Source organism: Saimiri boliviensis, chromosome 7 (assembly GCF_048565385.1).
Source record: "Saimiri boliviensis isolate mSaiBol1 chromosome 7, mSaiBol1.pri, whole genome shotgun sequence".
In the NCBI taxonomy this organism is placed as follows: Eukaryota; Metazoa; Chordata; class Mammalia; order Primates; family Cebidae; genus Saimiri; species Saimiri boliviensis.
In genome coordinates this window covers 66,599,610-66,624,181 of record NC_133455.1, presented here as the reverse complement: position 1 = coordinate 66,624,181, position 24,572 = coordinate 66,599,610, and the positions used below count along the sequence as shown (strand labels likewise).

The following is a 24,572-nucleotide window of genomic DNA, read 5'->3' as shown; positions in this document are numbered from 1 at the left end:
CCCCAGCCCCTCCACACCCAAGGCATCAGAACAGGCTCTGTTTCCTGCAGGAGCAGCCTTCCCATACTCTACACAATGCAATCTAAGCATGTCTTTCTGTGAGACAAAGGGTATGATGTGCATACTGTTGGGGGAAAGAATAGCCAAAAGATAGCAAAAGGCCTCAGAACTAATGAGCTCTCTGTCTATAGGCCACAGGCCGTGCTGGCAGTGGCTGTGTAGTACATGTCCACACGGTGCCACGTGTTCAGGACGTTTTCAGGGGATGCCTTCCTTGGCACTCAATAAAGCTGCTTCCTGGCTCCCCCACCTTTTCCTTTCACCCCCTCATTGGCTGCTCTACTCTTACTCCGTTGCTTCTCTCTCCCTCTCCTGTCTAAGTCTCCAACAATGGGATATGAGAGGAAAAGAAACACAACACCCCTCCCCGACCCAAAAAACCAACTCTGGAGTGACCGCAGAGCTTTAAAATCTGGATTTCTAGGCAGCAGAGTCCCTAAATATTAACAAGTTCTCTCATCAGCCTCGTTGTGTCTTCGGAATAAGCTTCCTTTCCAGGCTGTCCTATTCCCCCAACACAAGCTTAGCCATCCCATGAGAGAGGCCCTGACAGCTTCCTCATGCTCTGCAGCAGGGAGCGGAACACAGCCCTCCTAGGGTGCTCTCAGCAGCCACCGCGCCTTTCCTTCCCCATCCTCACACTCTCATTCACAAGCTCTGAAATTGGTCAGCATTGGCTCAGCCCCTTCATTTGGACTCAAAGAACACCACAGGTGCAAACAGTTTATATAGACTTTATTTTTCACCCGTTGAGATGAGCACACAAAACTCTGGGCAGGCAGAGGTCTATGAGATGCAGTGTCACAATTACCTGCCCGGGGTCACAGACACAGACCATGATACTTGGTGGTGAGGGAAAAGGGTCTTGTTCCTACCACAAATTGCTATGGGATTATCACAATGACACATTTATTCCTGGTTCTATTTACATCATGGAGTGTAGAGAGAGTACATTTCTTACACTAGAAATATATACTTTGGAATCTCTAAAACAAAAATATCTCTATCTCTACATGAGACCCACTAGAAAGAAGAACATAGAAAACAAGCGAAATGTACCAGCACCTCGAGTTGTCTCCTTCCGAGGGAAGGTTGCTCTGCTCTCCACCTGATACCATTAGCTTGGAAGAGCAGCTAAATCTAACCAATCAGACAGACAGACACAGATAAACAAGAGGGAGGCTTTATGATCCTGGAGGAGTGAATATAGGAGAAATGAAGGAGGAGGAGGATTTTGGCCTCTTCTGCAAAAGGAGTAATTGCACAATCAGTTTGGTGCTTCTGTTTCCAACATTATTGCACATGTGAAAAGCCTGCATGTTGAAGTCAATTGCAAACCTGCTAAGAGAAGCCCAAGCTCTGCTGATTTCTGCTGGGCTCAGAAAAGTGCCGTGGGTGGGTTCTCTCTCTCAAGAAATATTAATGCCATCAGCTAGAGAAAAAGTTCTGTATTCTCCAATGCTGAAACTGGGTTAGGTTTAAGAAAAGTGCTATTCCTTTTCTCTTCAGAAGGATCAGAAACCATTCCCTTCCCTTTGAGCACAGAATCTCCTAAAAGAATTATGCCTGTGGATGAATCATTCCACTTTCTGAATTTTCCTGTTGAAAAGGTTCACATAACACCCCTTTCCTCTTTTCACACTTCAAGCAGTAACATAGTTCCTTTACATCTCTTTCGGTTATGAAAATTACTCCTTTCTGATGAAAAGATGTTAACTTTTCAACTGCTCATTCTCTACAATTAATATTAAGAGACCAAGGGAGTCAAGAATCATAAAGGATAGACTTAGTAGAAAATCACTTCTATTTGACTTTGAAATGTGCTTTTCTGCTTACATTGAAATATGGATGAAACGGAAGTCTTGGGAATTCTTAGTCCCTCACCCTAAATAAGGGAAATAACTATAAAGTCCCATTTCAAAAAAGCCCCAGGACTGTCCAACCTCCTTACCATTCTCACCACCCCCAGCTGGTGGTGGTTTTAGGACCTCTGGCCAAGAACTTCTTTCCTCCAAAGAGAACTAGACAGACTGAGGAAAAGGCAGAAAAGAGAGGAGAAAGGGGTACTTGAAAAAGCTGAGACAGTAAAGGAAGGAGGAACTTGGATGATATCTCATTTGGCCATTTTGGTTCCGCTCAAAGGACTTCTACCTAATGGGAGGCCCAACACCTATGACCAGAAGAAAGCCAAAAGGACTGAGAGGTTCAAGGCAAGGTTCCTGGATGCCCTGCTAGGATGTGGCTTGGGAACCTGAGAAGTTCAAGGAAAACCCAGTAACAAACTGGCAAAGACAACCATTTAGAGGTCCATGAAGGAGTTGCTGACCCCCTTACAAAATAAATTTAGAGAAGCTGATAAAGTGACAAGAGAGAATATATTGATAGCATTTCTGATGCTCGTCGAAAAGAAAGCCAGGAGCTCTGGGGCCAAGCCTGCTCCTATGCTTCGGGAAAACTCAAAACTCAGAACATGGACATTGAAATCAACAGAGAAGATGCAGGGAAAATCAGGAATTCCTTTACTAAGAGGGAAGTCTAGAGAGTTGAGTGGGTAGAAAATAAAGTAGGACTAGGAACTATCTTTTTTGGACAACCAGAAACTACAGATTCCCCAAGCCAGAGATTTCTTGAAGGTCACAGCTATCATAGCCTGAGATATCAACCAACCCTGGGACTTAGCATATACCAGATTTTTATCAAACATTTATGACTAATTTAAAAGCCAATCACATCCCAGACAAAGAGAAACACTGACTCTTCACATCATCTTTTGGAAATATATGGTTTACTACTCACTACCCCAAATGCAAGTCTCTACACATAAAGAGATAGGGACAGGAGATGTATGTGGTAAAGACCACATCTCTTTGCAATCCTGTCTTCAGAAGTTGGAAGTCACATCTAGATAATAATAGCCAGGCTGTGTTTTCTGCAATCAAACATATTTGGCAATTTAATAGTATATTTCTGCTGGTCTTCACCTTCTCTCCAGACTTACCCTTCCCTAAAAGTTATGGCTAGCAAGTAATCCACCCACTTAGTAAGTCCAGTTCTTTTCATTTAGAGCTAAGATCCTACTCATCATCACTTTCTCAAATCTCTGGCCTCCCTCCCTTCCTTCCTCTCTACACCAGCCTATCAGGGCATTGGCCTGCCAAAACTCAAACTGTTTCTGAAATCTCCCACTGTCATGAAAGAGGTAGACCACTTCCCTGGCCCAAGCAAACGTAGGCATGGAAATCACATAACTAACTACCTGTCTTGCTTTCCGCTCTGAAATTTGTTTCTCCTTCATGCTGAGTTTAAACATCTTTTTCCATAGACTAACCTGTATTTGTCCTCAAACTACTCTTATCAGAGAAGTCTGACATGGGCACCCCCTAGACGGGAGAATGGCCATATTTTTTTAGTGTTGCTCCAGCCAGGTGCACAAAGACTAGAAGTAACAATAAAATCTTATGGCTACACTCTCATTTGTCAACAAATACACATGCAAATGCGCGTGCGCGTGCGCGCGCGCACACACACACACACACACACACACACACACACACACACTGCTGCTGCTTCACCTCTACTCATTTTCAACCCCAAACACTGCCCACCTTGACTCTGGCGCCATTATCACCAGCCACAGACCTAAGCAAGAAAGCAGCCAGGACTCGGGTTGGGTGGTTGGTGGGAGTTGGCAAAGAGGAGGGAGTAAGAATAGAGAATGGTTCCTACCACAGAGGTAAAGCAGAAATGAGGCTGGCTATTGTTTGAGAAAAATTTAATGGCCTAAAAAGGTTGGTATGGCCTTCAAAAGTAGCTAATAGACCCTGCCAAAGGAAACCAAGACATGCCCCCTCAAGATATGGAGCACGCATCAGTCTCCATATCCTTTGAGGAAAGCCTCCTACTCATTCCAGCATGAGTCACATGTGCCATGCCCCCTACAGCAGAGGGCCATATTCCAGCCTTATTAATTCTGTACAGTGATCATGTGCAGCACCGTCATACCATACTAACCATGTGCACAACGACTGTGTGCAGTGTCATACCATCATTATGGCAACAATTTCCTGTTGATGAACATCTAAGCCAACCTGATGGAAAGTCTGTAAGCTGGTTACCAGCAGGATATGGAACAGACATAAAATTCTGACAATCCCTGATGATGCAACTCACAGGCTTGGATTGTATCATGCAGCACTACACATTCTTATTGTTCTTTACAGATATGTTGAGAGATAACTCCTGTGCAAGGTCTTCTAAAAACAGATTTAATGCATTCAAAGCTGCTCCAGAAATCAGTGACACACACATCAATTACCTGCAGCTTGGTGTTTCTGCCTATGTTGCAAAAATGGTGGGATACCTTGGTGTCATAAAACCCTGATTAGAATACTGTCTCAAAAAGTTGGAGGATCTGGACAGCCACTAATGGTTCAGGTTCATCTAGTGGCTCATGAGTCACAGATGACAACACTTGTGGCGATAAATAACTTTCTTAAATATTTCGGGCTGGGCGTGGTGGCTCACACCTGTAATCCCAGCACTTTGGGAGACCGAGGCAGGTGGATCACAAGGTCAGGAGTTTGTGAACAGCCTGGCCAATATGGTGAAATCCCATCTCTACTAAAAACACAAAAATTATCTGGGCGTGGTAGGCACCTGTAGTCCCAGCTACTTGGGAGGCTGAGGCAGGAGAATCACTTGAACCCAGAGGCAGATGTTGCAGTTAACCGAGATTGCACCGCTGCACTCCTGCCTGGGTGACAGAGCAAGACTCTGTCTCAAAAAATAAAAAATAAAAAAGATTTTGACTCTGCACTCATTTTGATTCCAGGGGTAACTGATGAAATCCCCAAATTCAGAGATGCCATCAGTCCCGTGTGGCTTCCCCATGTGAAGGCAATTTGTCATCCGGATGCTATGAAAATCACTACGACAGCCTTGCCTTGCCTCCACAGCACTGTACCATGCCTCAGAAACAAGCTCCACCATGAGAAATTGCTACCAAGGAAAACCAATTCCAGGAGGAATTCCTGAAACTAAGCTCAAGGATGCATCTGCCGAAAGCTCAGACAGGTTAGCTAGTCAACATTTACAGATGAGCAATGGGAAATTCTGCAATCATGTGGAGTGACCCGTGAAATCGTCCAGGCAACTCTTAGAAACAAAGAAAAAGAAGAGAATCACTATCATTTGCAACAGGCAACGGTCCATAGGGACCCATGGATTTAAAAAAAAAATCAAACCTCATAAAGAGATCCAACAATCAGCTAATCAGTCAAAGGCTACAACCAGTTTCCAGTGAAAAGCAATGTCAGACCATGAGGATGACAGGAAATCACCACGTTCAAAAGGACTGGACTACACAAAACCACCCACACCCCCACACCCCTTGAGCACTTGCCGTGAAAGATCCTGGTGCCGTCTCTTTCATTAGCCACACAGGAGGAGGCCTGCACTTCCAAGACAGTTTCAACTGAAGAGTTTACCCTTAAAGTCTCTTGAATGAAAAGAAAGAGAGGGGACAAAGCCAAGTCTGATGTCAGTAGCGAACTGACTGAAACGCTGGGTTGATCAAAGGACTTTAGCATCTTACAGACAGCAAGTTTGATGCAGTGCACTTGGCCTTCGACACATTAACAAGCACAACTGAGAAAAAATTCAATTCAAGATCCTTGATGGACAGGTCAAGAAACTTGAAACTGATATATCACCTGTGCATTCAAGAGCCATGCAAGGGACACCTCCTGTTGGGAAGTTTTGTCCTGCATCACTTGCAGGGATATGAGACCCTCCTCCAGCTGTCTTTGTACCAGCTGTGCAGGCTGCCGAAACACTGTTGGGACCTACAATCCCTAGAGTGACTGGTAACCACCATGCACAAAGGTGACCTGCAACTATACCAAGGCTACCGAGCACCACACCCACGGAGCCAGGATCATGCAAACCATTAGCGCCAACCCCAGCCATCACCTCATGGCAAAACCACCCAATCCCTTCCCATCTTCACTCACAGTCCCCCATCAAGTTTACCTCAACAACATACCAAACCACATTTTTCAAAAAGTAGCTCACATTCTTAAGGTGCAGTGATCTGGGAGGGTCTGGCTCGAGAAGTACCCAAAAGTGCACACATGGTCCTGTACCTACACTACACAGAGTTAATGAAGGCTCCTACCCTCGAGCAGTCAGGCAGCACAAGACATGAGTGTATTAGGAGAGGCATTCTTCTGAGTGATACTGTTACCCAGTTTTGATACACTCCCTACAGCTGTGCTGAGGCTAGGGGAAGAGGTGAAATGGTCATCAACTTCCCCACACAGAGGTGGCAGGAAAAGATAGGAGGGGCAAGATAGAGCAAGAAAGCGGGTATATTCTCAGGGAACAATGAAGATGAAAAAGAGGCAAGTTCAAGGAAGCAGTCAGAGAGGGACAAGGGAAAAGTCTGCAAGAAAGCTTATCCTACTGACAGGCTGCCTTTTAATTTTTCCCAATTAGGTAGGTAAATGAGTACAATTATTACAGTTACCCTAAAGTGATAAAATCTGAAGCTTTGGCTCATGGAGATTTTAATGCCCATATAGTTCAAATAATCATGCCCTATCCTGTCTGCACCATATATATATATATATTTACCAGTCACTCTAGGGATCTTCCTTTCATATATATATATATATATATATATATATATATATATATATGAAAGGAAGCTAAGGCTGTCCCCAAAACATCCTTGTGATAGAAATGAGACAAACCAGGAACAATCCCCACAATTCAAAGGAATATCATTTTAATATCTGAAAGTAGCATAATGTTCAGCCAATAGGCATTGGTACAACCATACATACTGCTTGTTTACAGCAGGCATCCCTTCTGAGTGGTTGGCATCTGTCCTGTACCAGTTGTTAAATATTTTGAAAATCATCTCTGTATTAAAATAATTGTGGCCCTATGAGATAGGGAATATGAAAGAAATGCAGAATTCCCTTAATATCAACGGTATTTAGAGTAAGACTAGAATACATTAGTATATTTTAAGAGTTTAAGGAATGCAAAATTCAATACACTGATATAACCAATCCTTCACCTAATAAAGAAAAACACATTGGGGAACTTCCCACTGTACAAAGATTTTCCAGGATGGGAAATGAACGTGATAGGATTCTCTGGGTGCTAATGGGCTTGCTAGTTACATTCTGTGCACAAAGGAGGGAAAGGTTTATAAGCACTGGATCCCAAATACTTTACATTCATTGTAACATAGAAGAGAAGAGAAAACCATAAATGTAGTTTTAAATTAAATACCAAAACTAATTTCACCACTTACAGTTCATTTCCCAGTGTGATTTTTTTGCATCTCAGAACCAGAATGTTTGCCAACCAAAAGAAATCCATGATGATGAAGAAACCACATGGCTGAAGGTGATTTTGGTCCATTGAACTGATGATCGTTCACTACTAAGGCAGCTAAGGAGACAGTACATAAGCACTTGGATCTCGCCAGGATGGAATTGGAATATATCCTCAAGAGTCAGCAGCAAGAAGTCAAACGGTCCCGCAAAATGGGCAATAAAAACATCACATCCTCCTTTCTATTCACAAACACTATTACCAAATCTTTCCCAGATATCTAGAAAGCAGACACTATGACAAATCTTCAGGCTGGTATCTAAACTAATTCCTTCTGTTGCAATCTAAGCTCAATCTCTCACTCTATCCTCACTGAAAATGAAGAGAAGCTGCTCATCCTCACTTACTATTGACTTTCCCCAGATTCTTTTCCTATCTAAGCGAAACAACTCAAATGTCCCTTCTTGGCCCTTGTATCATCCAAGGTTCTTGCCAGTTATGCAGGCTGCTGCTAGGGAGTGATGGAGATGCACCCAGATTAGAGGCATCTTCCTGGCTGTGGTAGCAGGCACTGCCAATGCCCAGATCATGGATCTTCCTGGTAGCCGACCTCCTGACAACCTCTGGGTCTGACCAGCATCCCCCAAAGGAGGTAATCAAATCAAGGCCCAGGGCTGCCTAGGAGCCTGCAGACACTAGGAACACTGGAGAGCCAGAGAGAGTTTCTTCTCTGCTCCCCTTCTACTCCCCACTCCATCCTTTAGGAAAAGGGACCCCACTGAAGGACTCCTTAGTGGCAGAATGAATCCATATGGCTTGGCAGGCCAGCAGAAAATTTCAGAGAAAATGTCTGGAAAATGGGAAGCTAGGTTTTCAATGGTGGCCATTCTAAAGAGAAAAAGAAGGAAGAAGAGGAGAAGAACCAACAGGAAGTGGTCTTCTGCTTCCACATTCACATCTGGCGACTGGCTGCTGGTATGGGGATAGCTGGATGCCCTCCAGCGCACACGAAGAATAACTGAATGCTTCGGCATGGCTTTGAGATGACCAAGGACAGGGCCAGACTTGGTCTTGCTTCTTCTCTGAGAGACTCACCATTTTCTCTGTAACCCAGAACTTCCCTGAGGCACCACACGGCCCAAATCTTCCATCCCAGCAAAGACTCTTAGTTGAAGAGACTGAATAAAAGTGTTACAATTAGACGAAAAGGGAACATATGATTCATTCCTCCTTTTAACACAATACTTTGAAGATGTCACCACAATTTGGATCTGGCTATATTTTAAGTTCATTTACAAGTAGACTAGTTCTCAACTAAAAATAACCATGTGCGTTATACATTTCGACAGCTGCCTGGATTTTCCTCTGAAGGAAACAAGATTCTATATTTCACTCACATTCAGCAGAGATTTATTTTAACCCATTCGATGAAGACATAAATCACCACTACCACCCACTGGTGGCTATGACTTCTCAGTGCACTTCAATCTCTCCTCAGAACAGCCTCAGGAGTAAGGCAGTTAGTTATCATTATCTCCATTTTCCTGCTGAGTAAACTGAATGCCAGAAACAGTGGTCTGCCAAGTTATACATGGAATTAATAGAAGGACTAGTCTCCTGACTCCTAGCTTTTTTTTTTTTAACTAGAAAAGTTGATTTTAAGAAGGCTTCAGATTTTGTGTTCAGTTATTTACATATACTTAAATGGTATTTTGACTAAATTATTTAAGAAATTTGGGCATATAGCCTACCTAAATGCAGGCAAAAATGCCTCAAGTTCTTACATTGTCTTCATTAACCTGATTAAGGTTGATCTATGCTATTAGCAAATGATATACTGTATTTGGTTTCAAAACAGAAAATCAGTTATGGCTGGGTGTGGTGGCTCATACCTATAATCCCAGCACTTTGGGAGGCCAAAGAGGAAGAATCACTTGAGTCCAGGTGTTCCAGACAAGCCTGGGCAACACAGTAAATCCTCGTCTCTAAAAAAAATACAAAAATTAGCCGGTGGGGGTGACATGCACCTGTACTCCCAGCTACTTGGGAGGCTGAGGCAGAAGAATTGCTTGAGGCCACATGGCAGAGGTTACAGTGAACTGAGATTATGCCATTGCACTCCAGCCTGGGAGACAGAGAGTGATTGTCTCAAACAAAGAAAGAAAGAAAAAAAGAAACATAAAAGTTACAATTTAATATTTCAAATATATTTCTCATATATAACAAGTAGGTTAAAGAATGTATCAGTACTATCAACACTATCTGAATATTTTAGCAATTTTCTTGTTTGTGTGATTGCAGTAACCAGAGACATGCCCTTTAGATTCTGAAATGAGACTAGAAAGAAGATTAAAGGAAATCAACGGGCAAAGCAAATTTATATTCCAAAATAATCCTATCCTGACTTTGGACGTGTGTAAACAGACTGCTTAAAAAAACACCCTGACCAAATATTTAGAAAACATTTTTACGTTTTTAAGGCTTATAGCTGTTTTTGTTGTTGCTGTTTGTTTGTTTGTTTGTTTGTTTTGAGATGGAGTCTCACTCTGTTGCCAGGCTGGAGTGCAGTGGTGCAATCTCAGCTCACTACATCCTCCACCTCCCAGGTTCAAGCGATTCTCCTGCTTCAGCCTCCCAAGTAGCTGGGACTACAGGTGCCTGCCACCATGCCCAGCTAATTTTTGTATTTTTAGTACAGACAGGGTTTCACCATGTTGGCCAGGATGGTCTCGATCTCTTGATCTCATGATCTGCCCGCCTTGGCCTCCCAAAGTGCTGGGATTACAGGTGTGAGCCACCATGCCCGACTGGCTTATAGGTATTCTTATGGGATTAGCAGCAGTTCCTGGAAGTGCTATTTATTAGACAAATTCCATTTTACAACTAAAACACATTTTACCTTCAATATTGCCATTGTCAAAAGCCAGAAATAAATAAGAATCAGATGTTACAGTTCTCTTTACCTCTTTTCCTTTGCATTTCCAGAATTCATACTGAGAGCTTTCCAGACTGTGGTTTTAGGCATTTCATCCGATATATTAATCTCAGACGGGTCACATCTGAAATCAATGATTAGGACAGTGAATGTAAGACATACAAGTAAAATACATAGCACAGTCTATAATGATCACTGCCCCACCAGAAGGGAAAAGATGGGGTTTGAGACCATCCAGCTAACAGCTCTCAGGAACTCTGGGAACAAGATGGAGTCTGATCTTTCTTCTGCAGCCACTGAGGTCGGAATGGGAAGAGGCAAGGTGACCCATGAGGTGGTGCTGAAGGCTGGGCTGGTGTGCCAGGTGGCAGCCAATCCTATCCCCAGTTGTGCACTCCTCCAAAAGACCTCATTGGAGATGCTGATGACAATGCTATGTTATCAACAATGAAGCATCGGGAACTACCACTTACTGAGCACTTGCTGTGTGCCAGGCACTTTTCATTCATTTTCCCATATACACAGCCAAATCTCTTCTATTCGTAGTTCATTAGGACTTTCCTAATATCTTAACTATCACAGCAACAGAGTTTATTAACATCCTCATTTTGAAGGTGCAGAAACGAAAGCTCTTGGAGCTAGTGACTATCCAAGGTCAAACAACAGCAAGTAGAGTATCAAGACCTTGAACCCAGCTCTTGGTTTCCTAGAGACAGAGTAGTCTGACGTTTTCTGCAAGCCAGATTATCTCCTTCTAAAATGACAAAAGAAGAGGCAGCATCCTGTTAAAAAGGAAACATTGTTCCTACTTTGCCACCAGATAATTCAAAGCTTATGGCTCCTTTCAAAACAAACTGTAGAAAGTTTATTAAGAACCAAGACTATTATTAAGAAAAAGAGTGTCCTAATTTCCCCCACAGTATAAGCCACAACCAACTCAATGATTCAGCAGTAAATTTTTCAGGATCTGAATGACCCAGATATCCTGCTCTCTTCCTTCTCTGCCCCTTCTTGACCGCTAGGCTTTTCAACCTATGTATACCTCTTCCAACTCAGAAACAAGACGCCAGGAGTAAAACTACAAATGCACCAATTAAGCTTCCTGTAATTTGTAATGATGAATAGGTTTGATAAAGAAAGTGGCTAAAATCATTGGCAGAAGTAAGGAATTTTCATGATCCCAGTTCAATTCCTCCTTGCTCCCAGGACTATAGATGCTACAAGCCAAGCTAACATTGACTATTTCTGCCTATCCCCAAAAGCTTGCCCAAGCATTGGAATTTCATGCCCACCAGGTTGAGAACTCTCTGGAAATAAAGACCACATCCTTTTCATCTTTGGAAGGTGGCAAAGAAAGGCAAACGAGCACTGGTTTAAGGAACTGAAGAAGGACCAGGGGGTTTGAATCCAAATCTTTCTACTCAGCATCATTGTAACTTTGGATAAAATTACCTAAAACCCTTTAAGACTTAGTTTCTTCACCTGTACAAATGCAGATAGTGATATTCATATCAGTACAAATTAACTGACAATACATAAGTAAACCTTCTAGCACAATCCCAGCACAAAGGAGGCACTCAGTACATTGGTTTTCTTACCTTTCTTCTCCTTGTAATTCCCAGAACTTGATATAGTACCTCGTATATAGCAGGCATTCGATAAACAATGAGATGGAAAAGGTATTTTCACAGGGTGGAACTGGGAGGCTGAATGTTTAGCCCTTTATGCTAGAGCTGCATTTGTGACTTTGCCACCACCACAAAGCCAGAACACTTACAGAATAACCAAAAAAGTAAACTCCTTGGTGTTTGAAAGTTTTACCTGCAACTGTTGTTCTTTCCAGGACTACTTAGTAACTTCCTCCTCTCTAAGGGGAACTTGTCTCCCCCAAGTTCTAACATTTTCTCAGCCTCCTGGAAGAAAAAGAAACATCATTATATCTTGGACCAAGTAAGACCGTAAGTTCACCAGCCCATTCTTCTACCACCACAGTTTCTACCTAATTTCATTTCACATTTATTATAAAGAATATAATTAGTTTCTTTCATAGATTTGAGTTATCACAAAATGAGAGACAACCAGATATTTTATACATGTGAAATAGTATTTAAAAAAAAAGGTCAATCTGATAAACCTCTAGATCTAATGACCAATTTACAACAAATATAGAGGACACAAGAACATTTTAAATGACACCAAGGGAAGGAACATATTTAGCAAAATCTAAATGGTGAGAAGTCCTAGAGGTTTCTTCAATTTAAAAAAAAAAAAAAAAGGAAAGGGAACACCTAAAAAGATTTAAGAAAGATATCAACCAATTGCAATATATGGCTCTTCTTTGGATGCTAATCCAAATAACCAAATTATTAACAATAAGAAGTCTTTCCTTTCTACTTTTGTAGGTTTAAAATAATCCATAAGGTAAAAGATCTCTACAAAGAGAACTACAAAACACTGCTGAAAGAGGTCAGGCTGGCCAGGTGCGGTGGCCCAAACCTGTAATCCCACCACTTTGGGAAGCTGAGGCAGGCGGATCACAAGGTCAGGAGTTCAAGACCAGCCTGGCCAATATGGTGAAACCCCATCTCTACTAAGAATACATAAATTAGCTTGGCATGGTGGTACACATCTGTAGTCCCAGCTACTCAGGAGGCTGAAGCAGGAGAATTGCTTGAACCTGGGAGGCGGAGGCTGCAGTGAGCTAAGATGCTAAGATCATGCTACTGTGCTCCAGCCTGGGTGACACAGTGAGACACTGTCTCAAAAAAAAAAAAAAAAAAAAAAAAGAAGTCTGGCATGGTGGCTCATGCTTAACCCCAGCACTTTGGGAGGCCAAGGCAGGCAGATCAATTACTTCAGGTCAGGAGTTCAAGACCAGCTTAGTCAACATGGCAAAACCTCATCTCTACTAAAAATACAAAAATTAGCCAGGCATGATGGAAGGCACTGTAATCCCAGCTACTCGGGAGACTGAGGCAGGAAGATCGCTCAAACCCAGAAGCAGGAGGTTGCAGTGAACTGAGATCACACCACTGCACTCCAGCCTGGGCAAGAGAGCAAGACTCCATCTCAAAACAAACGAGCAAACAACACACTGCTGAGATAAATCAGAGATGATTTCTTTTTCAGAGAATTATCTCTGATTTCTTTCAGCAATGTTTTATAGTTATCCTTGTAGAGATCTTTCACATTCTTAATTAGGTATATTCCTAGGTATTTCATTTTCTTTGTGGCGATTGTAGTTGGGATTGCGTTCTTTGTTGGACTCAGCCTGGATGTTATTAATACGTAGAAGTGAAAGGGCAAAGGATATGAACAGACACTTCTTAAAAGAAGACATACACATGGCCCACAAACATATGAAAAATGCTCAATATCATTCATCATCAGAGATGCAAATCAAAACCACAAAGAGACTCCATCTCACATCAGTCAGAATGACTATTATTAAAAAGTCAAAACGTAACAGACATTGGCATGGTCATAGAGAAAAAGGAGCACTTCTACACTGTTGGTGGGAATGCAAATTAGTTCAGCCCCTGTGAAACGCCGTTTGGAGATTTCTCAAAGAACTAAAAATAGAACTAGCGTTAGATACAGCAATCCCAGTACTTGGTATATGCCCAAAGGAAAATAAATTGTTCTATCAGAAAGATATCTGCACTCATATATTTATTGCAGCACTATTAACAACAGCAAAGAAATAGAATCAACCCAGGTGCCCATCAATGGTGGATTGGATAAAGAAACTGTAGTACATATACACCATGGAATACTACACAGCCATAAAGAGAACAAAGCCATGTCCTTTGCAGCAACGTGGATGCAGCTGGAAGCCATTACCCTAAGTGAACTGATGTGGGAACAGAAAACCAAATAATGCATGTTCTCATTTGTAAGGGGGAGTTAATATTGGGTACACATGGACACAAAGATGGGAGCAAAAAACAATGGGGATTCCAAAAGTGGGGAGACAGGGGAAGGGTTGTCAGGTACTATGTTCACTACTTGGGTGACAGGATCATTAGAAGCCCAAAGCTCAGCATAACTCAATACACCCATGTAACAAACCTGCACAGGCCCCGAATCTAAAATAACTTTTTAAAAAAATCCATAATAAAATGTTTTCTTAGAAAATAATCCCACTAATTTGAAGAAAATAATTACAGTGAAAAAGCTATCTGTACAAAGATGTTTAAAGGAATATAATTAATAATAAAACCTAAAACTAAAAATTTTAACAAAAATATTGAAATTAAATATGAGATAATACTATATATAGAACATTATACATCCATCTAAAAAACATGATCATGATATAGACAAATAGAAACATGAAAGTGTCTTATGAAATCAGGTTGAGGGGAAAAATCAGAATATATATGTGCTATATATATATAGATATAAACTCACAATTATATAATTATTATAGTTATTTTAAAACTATGTTAAAATCTGAAAATAAAGAAATGAACATAAATGTTGGATATGAGGTGTAGAAATTTGGGGGGACAAGTCTTCATCTTTTTTTCTTTTATTTAGCTCTTAAAATAATTTTATAAAGTAACACAGGTGTTAACAAATATGTGATTACTTCAGGAATTTTGGAAAATAAGGAATGTAATGTCTAACAGCCACCTCGAACTTAACATCCAAAGGAGATCTCTTGATTTTCCTCCTAAACCTGCTACTCTCCTTGGTCTTCCTCATCTTAATAAATAGCACAATCATTAATTCAATTGTTCAGTCCAAAAATCTAAGAGTCATACTTGATTCCTCTTTCACTCATGCTCACCATCATTAGCAAAACTGTCAGCTCTATTTTCAAACAAGTACCCAATTCAGCCACTTTTAGCACCTCTCCTTAGTCTAAGCCACCCTCCCCTTTTGCTTGAGCTGCTGCCAGCCTCCTAGCTAGTCTCCCTGCTACCACTCTGTCCCTTCCAGTCTTACTAGATGTCTTGGTGTTCCTCAAACACACCAAGCTCATTCTTCCCTTCAAGACCTTTGTGTTTTCTGTACTCCTGGCCTGGAATGTTCTTACTCCCAGATATTCTTATGATTTGCCTCTCACTTTATTCAGGTCTCTGCTCAGATGTCTCCTCAGAAGTGTCATCTCTAATCACTGTAAATAAAGTAACTCCCTCACTCCTACCTTCTTAAAACATATCACTACCTAAAGTTTTATACACACACACACACACACACACACACACACACACACACACACATATATACATATATATAGGTAAAAGTATAGCACTATAACCAAGAAAACAAACATATATTTATTTCTTTGTTTATGGTGTCTCCTCCATGAGAATGTAAGCTCCATGGCGTCATCCAGGGACTCTCACTGTCCTGTATACTACTGTGTCTGGAACAGTGACAACAGACTAAGGATTCAATAAATATAGAAGAAAGAAGGAAATTAATCAAAAAATGCATATTCTTACTGCCTAGAAAGAAATAGAGAACAACAATAAACATTTTGCTCTATTTTCTTCCAATCTTTTTCGGGTGTGTGTGTGTGGGGGGGTGCATGCATACATGCGTGTGTGTGTGTGTGTGTGTGTGTATGATATGTGTATATGTTTTAGTAAAAGTGAGATTGACATTCTTACTGTATGCTCCATTTTATATTCTCTATGTTTTTCACATAAAATATCAGAAACATGTCCACGTATCTTTTCTTTCTTTCTTTTTTTTGAGACCAAGTCTTGCTCTGTCACCCAGGCTGGAGTGCAGTGGGGTGATCTTGGCTCACTACAAACACCACCTCCCGTGTTCAAGTGATTCTCCTGTCTCAGCCTCCTGAGTAGCTGGGATTGTAGGTATGCGCCAACATGCCTGGATAATCTTTTTGTATTTTTAGTAGAGACAGGGTTTCACCATGGTGGCCAGGTCTCGAACTCCTGACCTCAGGTGATCTGCCTGCCTTGGCCACACAAAGTGCTGGGATTACAGGTGTAACCCACCATATCCGGCCTCTCTTTTTTGAGACAGGATCTGTCTCTGGTGCCCAGGCTGGAGTGCAGTGGTGTGATCTCAGCTCACTATAATCCCCAGCTCCCAGATTCAAGTGATCCTCCCACCTCAGCCTTCGGAGTAGCTGGGATTACAGCACATATTATTAAGAATTTTTTTAAATTTTATTTTTAAACTGTTGTACAATATTCTATTGTAAAATATTTACTCTAATTTTTCTTCTTTCTTTATGCTACCACAATTAAAATATTTTGTCTACATTGCTAATTATATCCTCAGGATAAATTTAAATGTTAGTTACTGGGCCAAAGGGCATATACATTTTTAAGATTCTATGGTTAAAATGCCCTCTAAAGAGATATATGCAACTTATATTACCATTTTTAGTGTATGAGAAGTCCATTTGAATTACAGTCTTGCCAACACTTGCTTTTATCTTTTAAAAATCTTTGTCAATTTGACAAGTAAAAACGTGTTTTCTCCTTGTTTAAATTTTTATTTCTTTTTTATTTTTTACACTTGATCTTAGCTAAAAGGCCAAGAAGCAACCTCTTTTTTTATTTTTTAATACTGATTTTTCATTTCACAAAATCCAGATGCTGCACAATCATTTATTTGATTATTAGTAAGAATGAAATTTTTAGGAGGCTGAGGCAGGAGAATTGCATGAACCCACAATGCGGAGGTTGCGGTGAGCTGAGATTGCGCCACTGCACTCCAGCCTGGGTAACAAGAGCGAAACTCCGTCTCAAAAAAAAAAAAAGAACGAAATTTTTGTCGTAAGGCAACTGGCTATTTGTACTTCTTCTTTTGTAAATTATATATGTCCATTGCTCATTTCAAATTCATATTATTGTTATTAATTTATAAGAATTATTTGAATAGTAATGATATTAGCACATGTCTCAACTTATCTGTTATTTTAAAATTTTGTTTACAGAGCTTTGGATGCCTGAAAGCATCACATTTTACATGTGTACACATTTTACATGAATTCTATCAATATTCTCTTTAAAGTTTTCTTCCATTGATTTTATATTTTACAATTGTTGAAGCTTATTTAGAAATACAAGGTTTTTAAAGTTCAAGATATTACGGGAAAAAAAAGTCTTTCTTTTTTTCTCAAGATAGGCTCTCACTCAGCCTAGGCTGAAGTGCAGTGGCATGCTCACAGCTCACTGCAGCCTTGACCTCCTGGGCTCAAGGTAACCTTCCACCTCAGCCTTCCAAGTAGCTGACTACAGGTATATGCCACCACATCCAGCTAATTCTTTTGATTTTTTTCTGTAGAGACAGAGTCTCGTTATGTTGCCCAGGCTGGTCTCAAACTCCTGGCCTCAACTCCCAAAGCCCTGGAATTACAGGGATAAGCCACTGTGCCTGGCCTACAAAAAGTCTTTTAAAGGTTTTTTTCAAAGGAAACTATTTTAGGCACTAACTGTATTTGGAAACACTTCCCAACTCACTCATTTCTTGGTCTGGTATTTTCATTTTTCTACATTTTCTTTCTTTGTATATATAGGCTATTTATTGAGGGTCCCTTGTGTAGATGACAAGATGCCAAGTGCTGAGGGAAATGAAAAAAGACAGAAAGTCCTATGCAAGTTATCTTTGCATGGTGCCAACCACAGCACCATTTGCATTTAGATACATTACAAACATTCTAGGAAATAATGGGTTTTATATATTTGTCAAATTAGACCTTTTGAAAGAATGGGAGCCATTGAATCTGCTAATAAGCCATGAATCTGCATATCCTATATTCACATTCTAGGTATGAACCTGATGAGTTGGTTGTAGACAAAGGAAAAAAATAACTGGTTGTCAAACCCAAAAAAGGAAGTACAGACAGGAGCAAGAATCCCTAATCCATTCTTAGCTGAGAACATCTTTGGGGTAATCTTCCCAGCTCCTAAATATAACCCTGGGGATTTCAGACATGCTGGCTTTTCATGTGACCCTTCCTATGGTCTGTAATTTGAGGGCCCCAGGTATACAGTTGGTGCAAGGACTACGACCTCTTCCTCTTTGGCCTTCTTTTTGGCATCATCCAACTTCTTCTTTTTGCTTTCAGGCATGAGATCATCTAACCAGCTCAGCTCTCGCTTAGAGAAACAGAGATCCATGACTTTCCTGACAAAAACCAAGGCCAAAACCTGAAGAAAAATCAAGAAACAAAGTGAATGAAAGGGACTAATTTCCTTCCTTCTTGGGCTTAAAAGCAAAGCCTTATTTTCATGGCAGACTAGGACAGTTCAAGCAAAATCAAACCTATAATAATCATAAGAGTCACCATTTATTGAATGCTTTCTTTGTGCCAGGTACAATATGTTACATACAGTATTTTACCTATCATCATAACAGCCCTACAACTTAGAGAGCAGCGATCTGGATTCCATCATTGAAAAGAGGAGCTCATCATCTGCGGATGGTTAGGGGTCAGCAGCAAGGCTACAGGACAGCAGTGGGATAGAAAGCCTCTTCAGGCGCTGGGCCATGGTGGGACCAGCCACAGCCAGCCCAAGCATGCCTCACAGTGGGATAATGGGTTCTTAGAGGATCATCTTTATTCCCTCTGATCCTTTGCCTATACATTCCCCTACGCAAATCCTTGCTTTGGGCCTGCATCATGTGTCTCTAGGGTTTTTGTTTCTGCTCCCTGGCCTGGCCTGATACTTGCTTTATAAATGAGGAAACTGAGGCCCAGAGAGAGAAAGTGACTTGCCTAAAATCTGACAGCTGATTTCCCCAGTAAGGGCAGGTCCAGGGCATCCCAACTGCTGCTCCACTTTCTCATAAGGGCCATTTTAGCCAAAGGAAAACAAATAATTAACCCTGTCTCAGTGGACTGGTGTTCATCAGCTATACCTAGTGACTGCACAAGGAATGAGGCAATTCAGGCTTACTAAACTCAGATACATTTCTCTCTAATGGTAGTGACTACTTTCCTAATACATCTGGAATTGATAGGATCCCTTCTATGAGTTCCCAGTAATTTGCTATTTTTTAACCCATGAACATAACACACAAATGCAAAGCCTTGTATGTATTCTGACAAAACTGAGAAACCCACCAGGAGGGTGTTGATCTAGAGGATTAGAAAAAAATTAAAGAGAGAATTTCCATATGATCCAGCAATTCCACTCCTGGTATTTACCCCAAAGAATTGTAAACAGACACAAACAGATATTTGTACACCCATATTTGCAGCAGTATTACTCACACCATCCAAAAGGGAGAAGCAACTCAAGTGCACCTCAACAGGTGAATGGATAAACAAAATGTGGTATTTGCATACAGTGGAATACTATTCAATCTTAAAAAGGAAGGAAATTCTGACACATATTACAACATGGATGAAGCTCAAAGACATTAAGCTAAATGAAATCAGCCAGTCACAAAAGGACAAATTCTGTGATTCACTTATATGATGTGCCTAGAATAATCAAATACGCAGAGACGGAAAGTAGAATGGTGGTTGCCAGAGGCTGGGGATAGGGCAGAATGGGGATTTGGTGTTTAATAGGTGCAGAGTTTCAGCTTTGCAAGATGTAAAAAAGTCCCGAGCTAGAGGGTGGTAATGGCTCAACAGCAATGTGAAGGTACTTAATGCCACTCAACTCTACACTTAAAAATGGTACATTTTATAGTTAGAACATTTTACTACAATTTAAAAAATAACAATGATAATAATAATTTATTTTTTAAAAACCACCTTACCATCATTGGGAAAACAATGGCGGCTGGAGAGGCCTTGATGACCCAGAGCAGGACGAGACAGGTCAGCTGAATGAGGGTGAAGAGGTGCACTTTGCGCAGTGGCACATGCCGCAGGTAGATAAAATCTGGCTGGTGCTTTGCGGGCATCCCAAAGAGCTTTAGACGATCAAAGAACTGAAAGGAAGGAACTGGCATTTATTTTCAGGAGGACTCTCTGGGTCAGAAGCCTTGTTAGACCCATTCATGTCTCTTACATCACCTGCTCTGAAAGGCAGGTCACACCATTTCCATTGGACAGAAATGGAATCTGAGACTTTAAAAGACAAGGCAATTTGGCCAAGGTTAGTAAGTGGCAAAGTCAAGATTTGAATCCATCTTTTCTAATTCTAGGTTCAAACTTTTTTCTCCTATCCCACTCTGTGGCTCCTAAGAGAGCTCTTTCTCAGGGACTGTTGAAAACAAAATAAGCCAATTACATCTTTTTGCTTATTATCAAAACCAGATCTCTTACTTGTTCTTTTAGGAGTTTGGAGCTATTCATTGATTATTTATAGTGAAGAGATAAAGTGAAACTTCTTAACATCCTAGATACAGAAAAAATGATCGTCCTTACAAAAAGGAAAAAAGAGAACCAGAGATTAAATAATCTGCCCAAGTTCATATTAGAACTCAGTATATAAAAATGGCCATTGGACATTCCATTCGAACAAAGAATAATCCGCCTAATTTATTATATTGTCTGGAGTACCCAAGTTATCAATGGCAAGCTCCTCATTTTTGTTTGAAAGACAGCGCAAAGAGTTGATAGATGCAAAAATGCAGAGTATAACAGGAAGTGACATCTGCTTATCAGGAGCAACTCCCACTATTCCCCCATCTCTTCTGCCAATGTACCCCCAAAGTTAAACACCCCATTTTTACACTTTAGCCTGGCACTAACCTAGATCTGTCCATGAGTGAGAGCCAGTTTGGTTCTTGATCAGCCTTTCAGATCCAAGCTTACCAGCACCTGGCAAAGCACCTAATATTTAATACATGCCAAAAAATTGTCTGTTAAATAATTAATGAATGACTGGAGCCATGACTTCAAGCCAAGCCACCCTGGAAGGCTCTGTACTCTCCTGCCAACATGACTGTTGTTTTCCCTGTATTCAAATAAGTGTCTAAAATAGCCTAAGTGGCAAGACCAGGAAATAATTTTATCAAGAACTAGTTGTGCTTCTCTTGGGGAGCTGTCCCTCCAGGGACACGATATGTGAACTTGCAGTGAGAAGAAACTACCCTGACTGAACCACACGATACCTGAATTCCCTGTAGTGAAGAAACTCCCATGTAGAGGAAAACTCCATAGAGTACTGGCATTGGAATAAACTGAAGATAAAAAGACAAGAAAGGCCAGAAATTAAATTTGGTGTCATAGTACACTGAAAACTATATAAACTTTTAAACCTCCAAGAATGAAACAAAGTCACAAAATACCTGCAGAAACATTGCATTAGTTTCTGCTGCCTGTGAGTGATTTAGAAGTAGAAGCAAAAGCAAAAGCTGACAATGATAAAAAACCATTTTGTTCTGAAATGAAGTGATTACATGTAAGTTAAATCACACGCCTCCCATCTCAGCTGTCTGGCTCTTCCTCCTCCATGAGGATGGGCACACATACACATACACACAAACACGCACACATACACGCCCCTTTCTTACAGAAATAATGGCCTTTTAAATCTTCTGATCTCACAGTCATCTCCTCAAGGATTTGATGTATTTTAACATGAACCAAAAAAGTTTCCTTTTTTACTGATCAGTGGCTTGAGGGCAAGAGTGGGAGGTATCTTATCAGAGAGGGAAGGTTTGGGGATAAACAGCGACATAAGTATATTGGCACTTGAAGATCCACACAGAATTTGAGTATGACTTTCTGATCACATCATGTCTGTCAACCTAAATAATCTTCAGATTGACTCTGAGGTAGGGAAATTGGGCCTAGAGAATCAAGGTAAGGAAGGTCTAAGAGCTGAAAACTAAATTGGACTTGTTTTTATTCTAGCGCTAAAGAATATTCCCAAACCTAATTCTTAGAATTAGAAAATCCCTCAGCAAACCAACACAGGAACAGAAAATCAAATACCACATGTTCTTACTCATAAGTGGGAGCTGAACAATGAGAACACATGGACACAGGGCGGGGAACATCACAAACTGGGGCTTGTTGGGGGTGGGGGGCAAGGGGAGGGAGAGCATTAGGACAAGTACCTAATGCATGCAGGTCTTAAAACCTAGATGATTGGTTGATGGGTGCAGCAAACCACCATGGCACATATATACCTATGTAACAAACCTGCACATTCTGTACATGTGTCCCAGAACTTAAAGTAAAATTTTAAAAAAAGAAAGAATTAGAAAATCCCAGGTTCCAGCTGTAGAGTGACTAGACATCCCAATTGGGTGCTGTTTGTGGAACTACTGAATAGTTGTCCTAAGAGAATTGTCCTGAAGCAGTCAGAGAAAGGCCGGTGATGGCCACTGCCACGCATTCTAGGTTCTATCATGGAGAAGCAGCAACGTTTGGGCTCTTCCGGATGGTGCCTTGACGAGGTGGGAGTGGGATTTAGGCTGGGGAGACTGGGAATATGAGGGGGAAAGGGGTATGAGGAGAGGTGGGTGGTAAGGTTGAGTGGAAAGTGAGGGGACAGGAACACGGTTCAGAAATCCTTCCCATCCTCTCAGTTCTCACTCTTGAAGGGCATTTGTGGTACAGGCTGGGGTGGGTGAAGGTTTGCCAAAAAGAAGGAAAGAGGAGGCAAGGGAGACAAGGCAGTGCTCCAGAATGGTTGGTGCCTGGTAATACAGCCATAGAGTTTCCTTCTCACCCCTATCTCCCAGATGCAGACCTTCTACCCACAAAACATTTTTTTAATGTTCAAAGCATCCTCTATCTGTACCAAAAAACTAAAATAAAAATAAAAATAAACAACCTCTCTTTTAGCCCCTCTTCTCATACTAGCCACTGCCATTTTTCCATTCTACTTAGCAGAAAAACCTCTTGAAATATTTGCCTGCACTTGTACTCTTTACTTCCTTATCTCCTACTCACTCTTTAGCCACCTATAATTGGATTTCTACCCTATAGTTCCACTGAATTCCTTCTCTGATAAGATACCCCTAACTACTGCCTCAAGTCACTGGACAGCAACATAGTTTCCAGGTTAAAACACACTAAATCCCTAAGGATTTGGAAGATTTTGAGATTATGGAAGATTTAAAAGGCACAATTTCTGTTAAAGAGGGGTGTGTGTGTGTGTCTGTCTGTCTGTCTGCCTGCCTGCCCATTCCCAGGTAGGGGTGGAGGAAGAGCCAGACATGGAGGCCTGTGATTTAACTTACATATAATCATTTCATTTCAGAACAAAATAATTTTTATCACTGTGAGCTTCTGCTTTTGCTTCTACTTCTAAATCACCTACGGGCAGCAGAAACTAATGCAATCCACTGACTCTGTTCTTGTCAAATGACCTGAGGCCTCCAATGTTGCTAAACCCAATGGCCTTGGCTTAGTCTTCATCTTCCTAGACGTGTCTAACTAATCCCTCTTTCTTGAAACACTTTCCTTGCTTACTTGGCTTCCCTGATACCACACCCTCCTAGTTTTCCTCCGACCTCTCTGGCAGCTCCTTCTGAGACTCTGTTGCTATCTCTTCCTCTACCTAACCTCTAACTCTGCTCTTCTCTTATGTCCCACTTCTCTTTTATGTCTACTTTTTTCCAAGTTCTCTCACCTATTCCCTTGGCTTTCAATACCACCTACATGCTGCTGACTCCCAAATTTATATTTTAATCTGGAACCCTCCTCTAGCCTCTTCACTTAGATAACTCCCAGACATCTCATTCCAAATCTGATCACAGTCCCAACCCTCACAAAAATCATACAGTCTTTTCCATATTAATAAATGCCACACCTTTGGGTCTGCCTCCAAGCTATACAGAGGCCATGCCTTTTTATCTGTCCCTGCTACCAGCTTCCTTGTTCAAGCCACCATCATCCGTCACCTGCAACAGCCTCACTGGTCTGTTTGCTTCTGTTCTTCCCTAGACATCAGCCAGAGTGATCTTTTTAAACTAGCTGGAACATGTCCCTCTCCTGTTAAAACCCTTCAAAGGTTACCTTGCCCACTGTTGACAAGGCCCCACATGATCTGTCCCTCCCACTCTTTCCTTCTCATCGCACTGTGCTCTTGCCTTGATTCGATGCCCACGAGCCACATGGCCCTGATATTTCGTAGAATGTATATTACTCTTTCCCACCTCAAGGACTGACTAGACCGCTTTTCTCCCCTCCCTCTGTGCCACCTCCCACCATCCATAGCATGGCTGGCTCCACCTCACCTGAAATAGCATCTCTTCAGAGAGGCCTTCTCTGACCATCCTAACTAAAAGAGACCCCTCTCCATTCTCTTTAGCACCAGAAAGCACTGTGTATTTCCTTTATATATCACTTATCACATTCTGTAGTTATCATGTTTGT

At 41.2% G+C, this 24,572-nt stretch overlaps 1 protein-coding gene across 1 annotated transcript in view; it reads right to left on the bottom strand.

Moving 5' to 3' along the window:
• Positions 1-778: 778 nt before the first annotated feature.
• SLC4A8 (solute carrier family 4 member 8) overlaps positions 779-24,572 on the bottom strand; it is an 87,910-nt gene continuing 64,116 nt past the window's right edge. Inside the window, exons 20-25 of the mRNA XM_003939170.4 lie at positions 21,353-21,421; positions 20,051-20,224; positions 18,349-18,486; positions 12,164-12,255; positions 10,371-10,466; positions 779-8,585 (exon numbers count right to left, since the gene is read on the bottom strand). Coding sequence (XP_003939219.1) covers positions 8,573-8,585; positions 10,371-10,466; positions 12,164-12,255; positions 18,349-18,486; positions 20,051-20,224; positions 21,353-21,421 — 582 coding nt within the window. The 3' untranslated portion in view covers positions 779-8,572. The remainder of the gene's footprint in view (positions 8,586-10,370; positions 10,467-12,163; positions 12,256-18,348; positions 18,487-20,050; positions 20,225-21,352; positions 21,422-24,572) is intronic.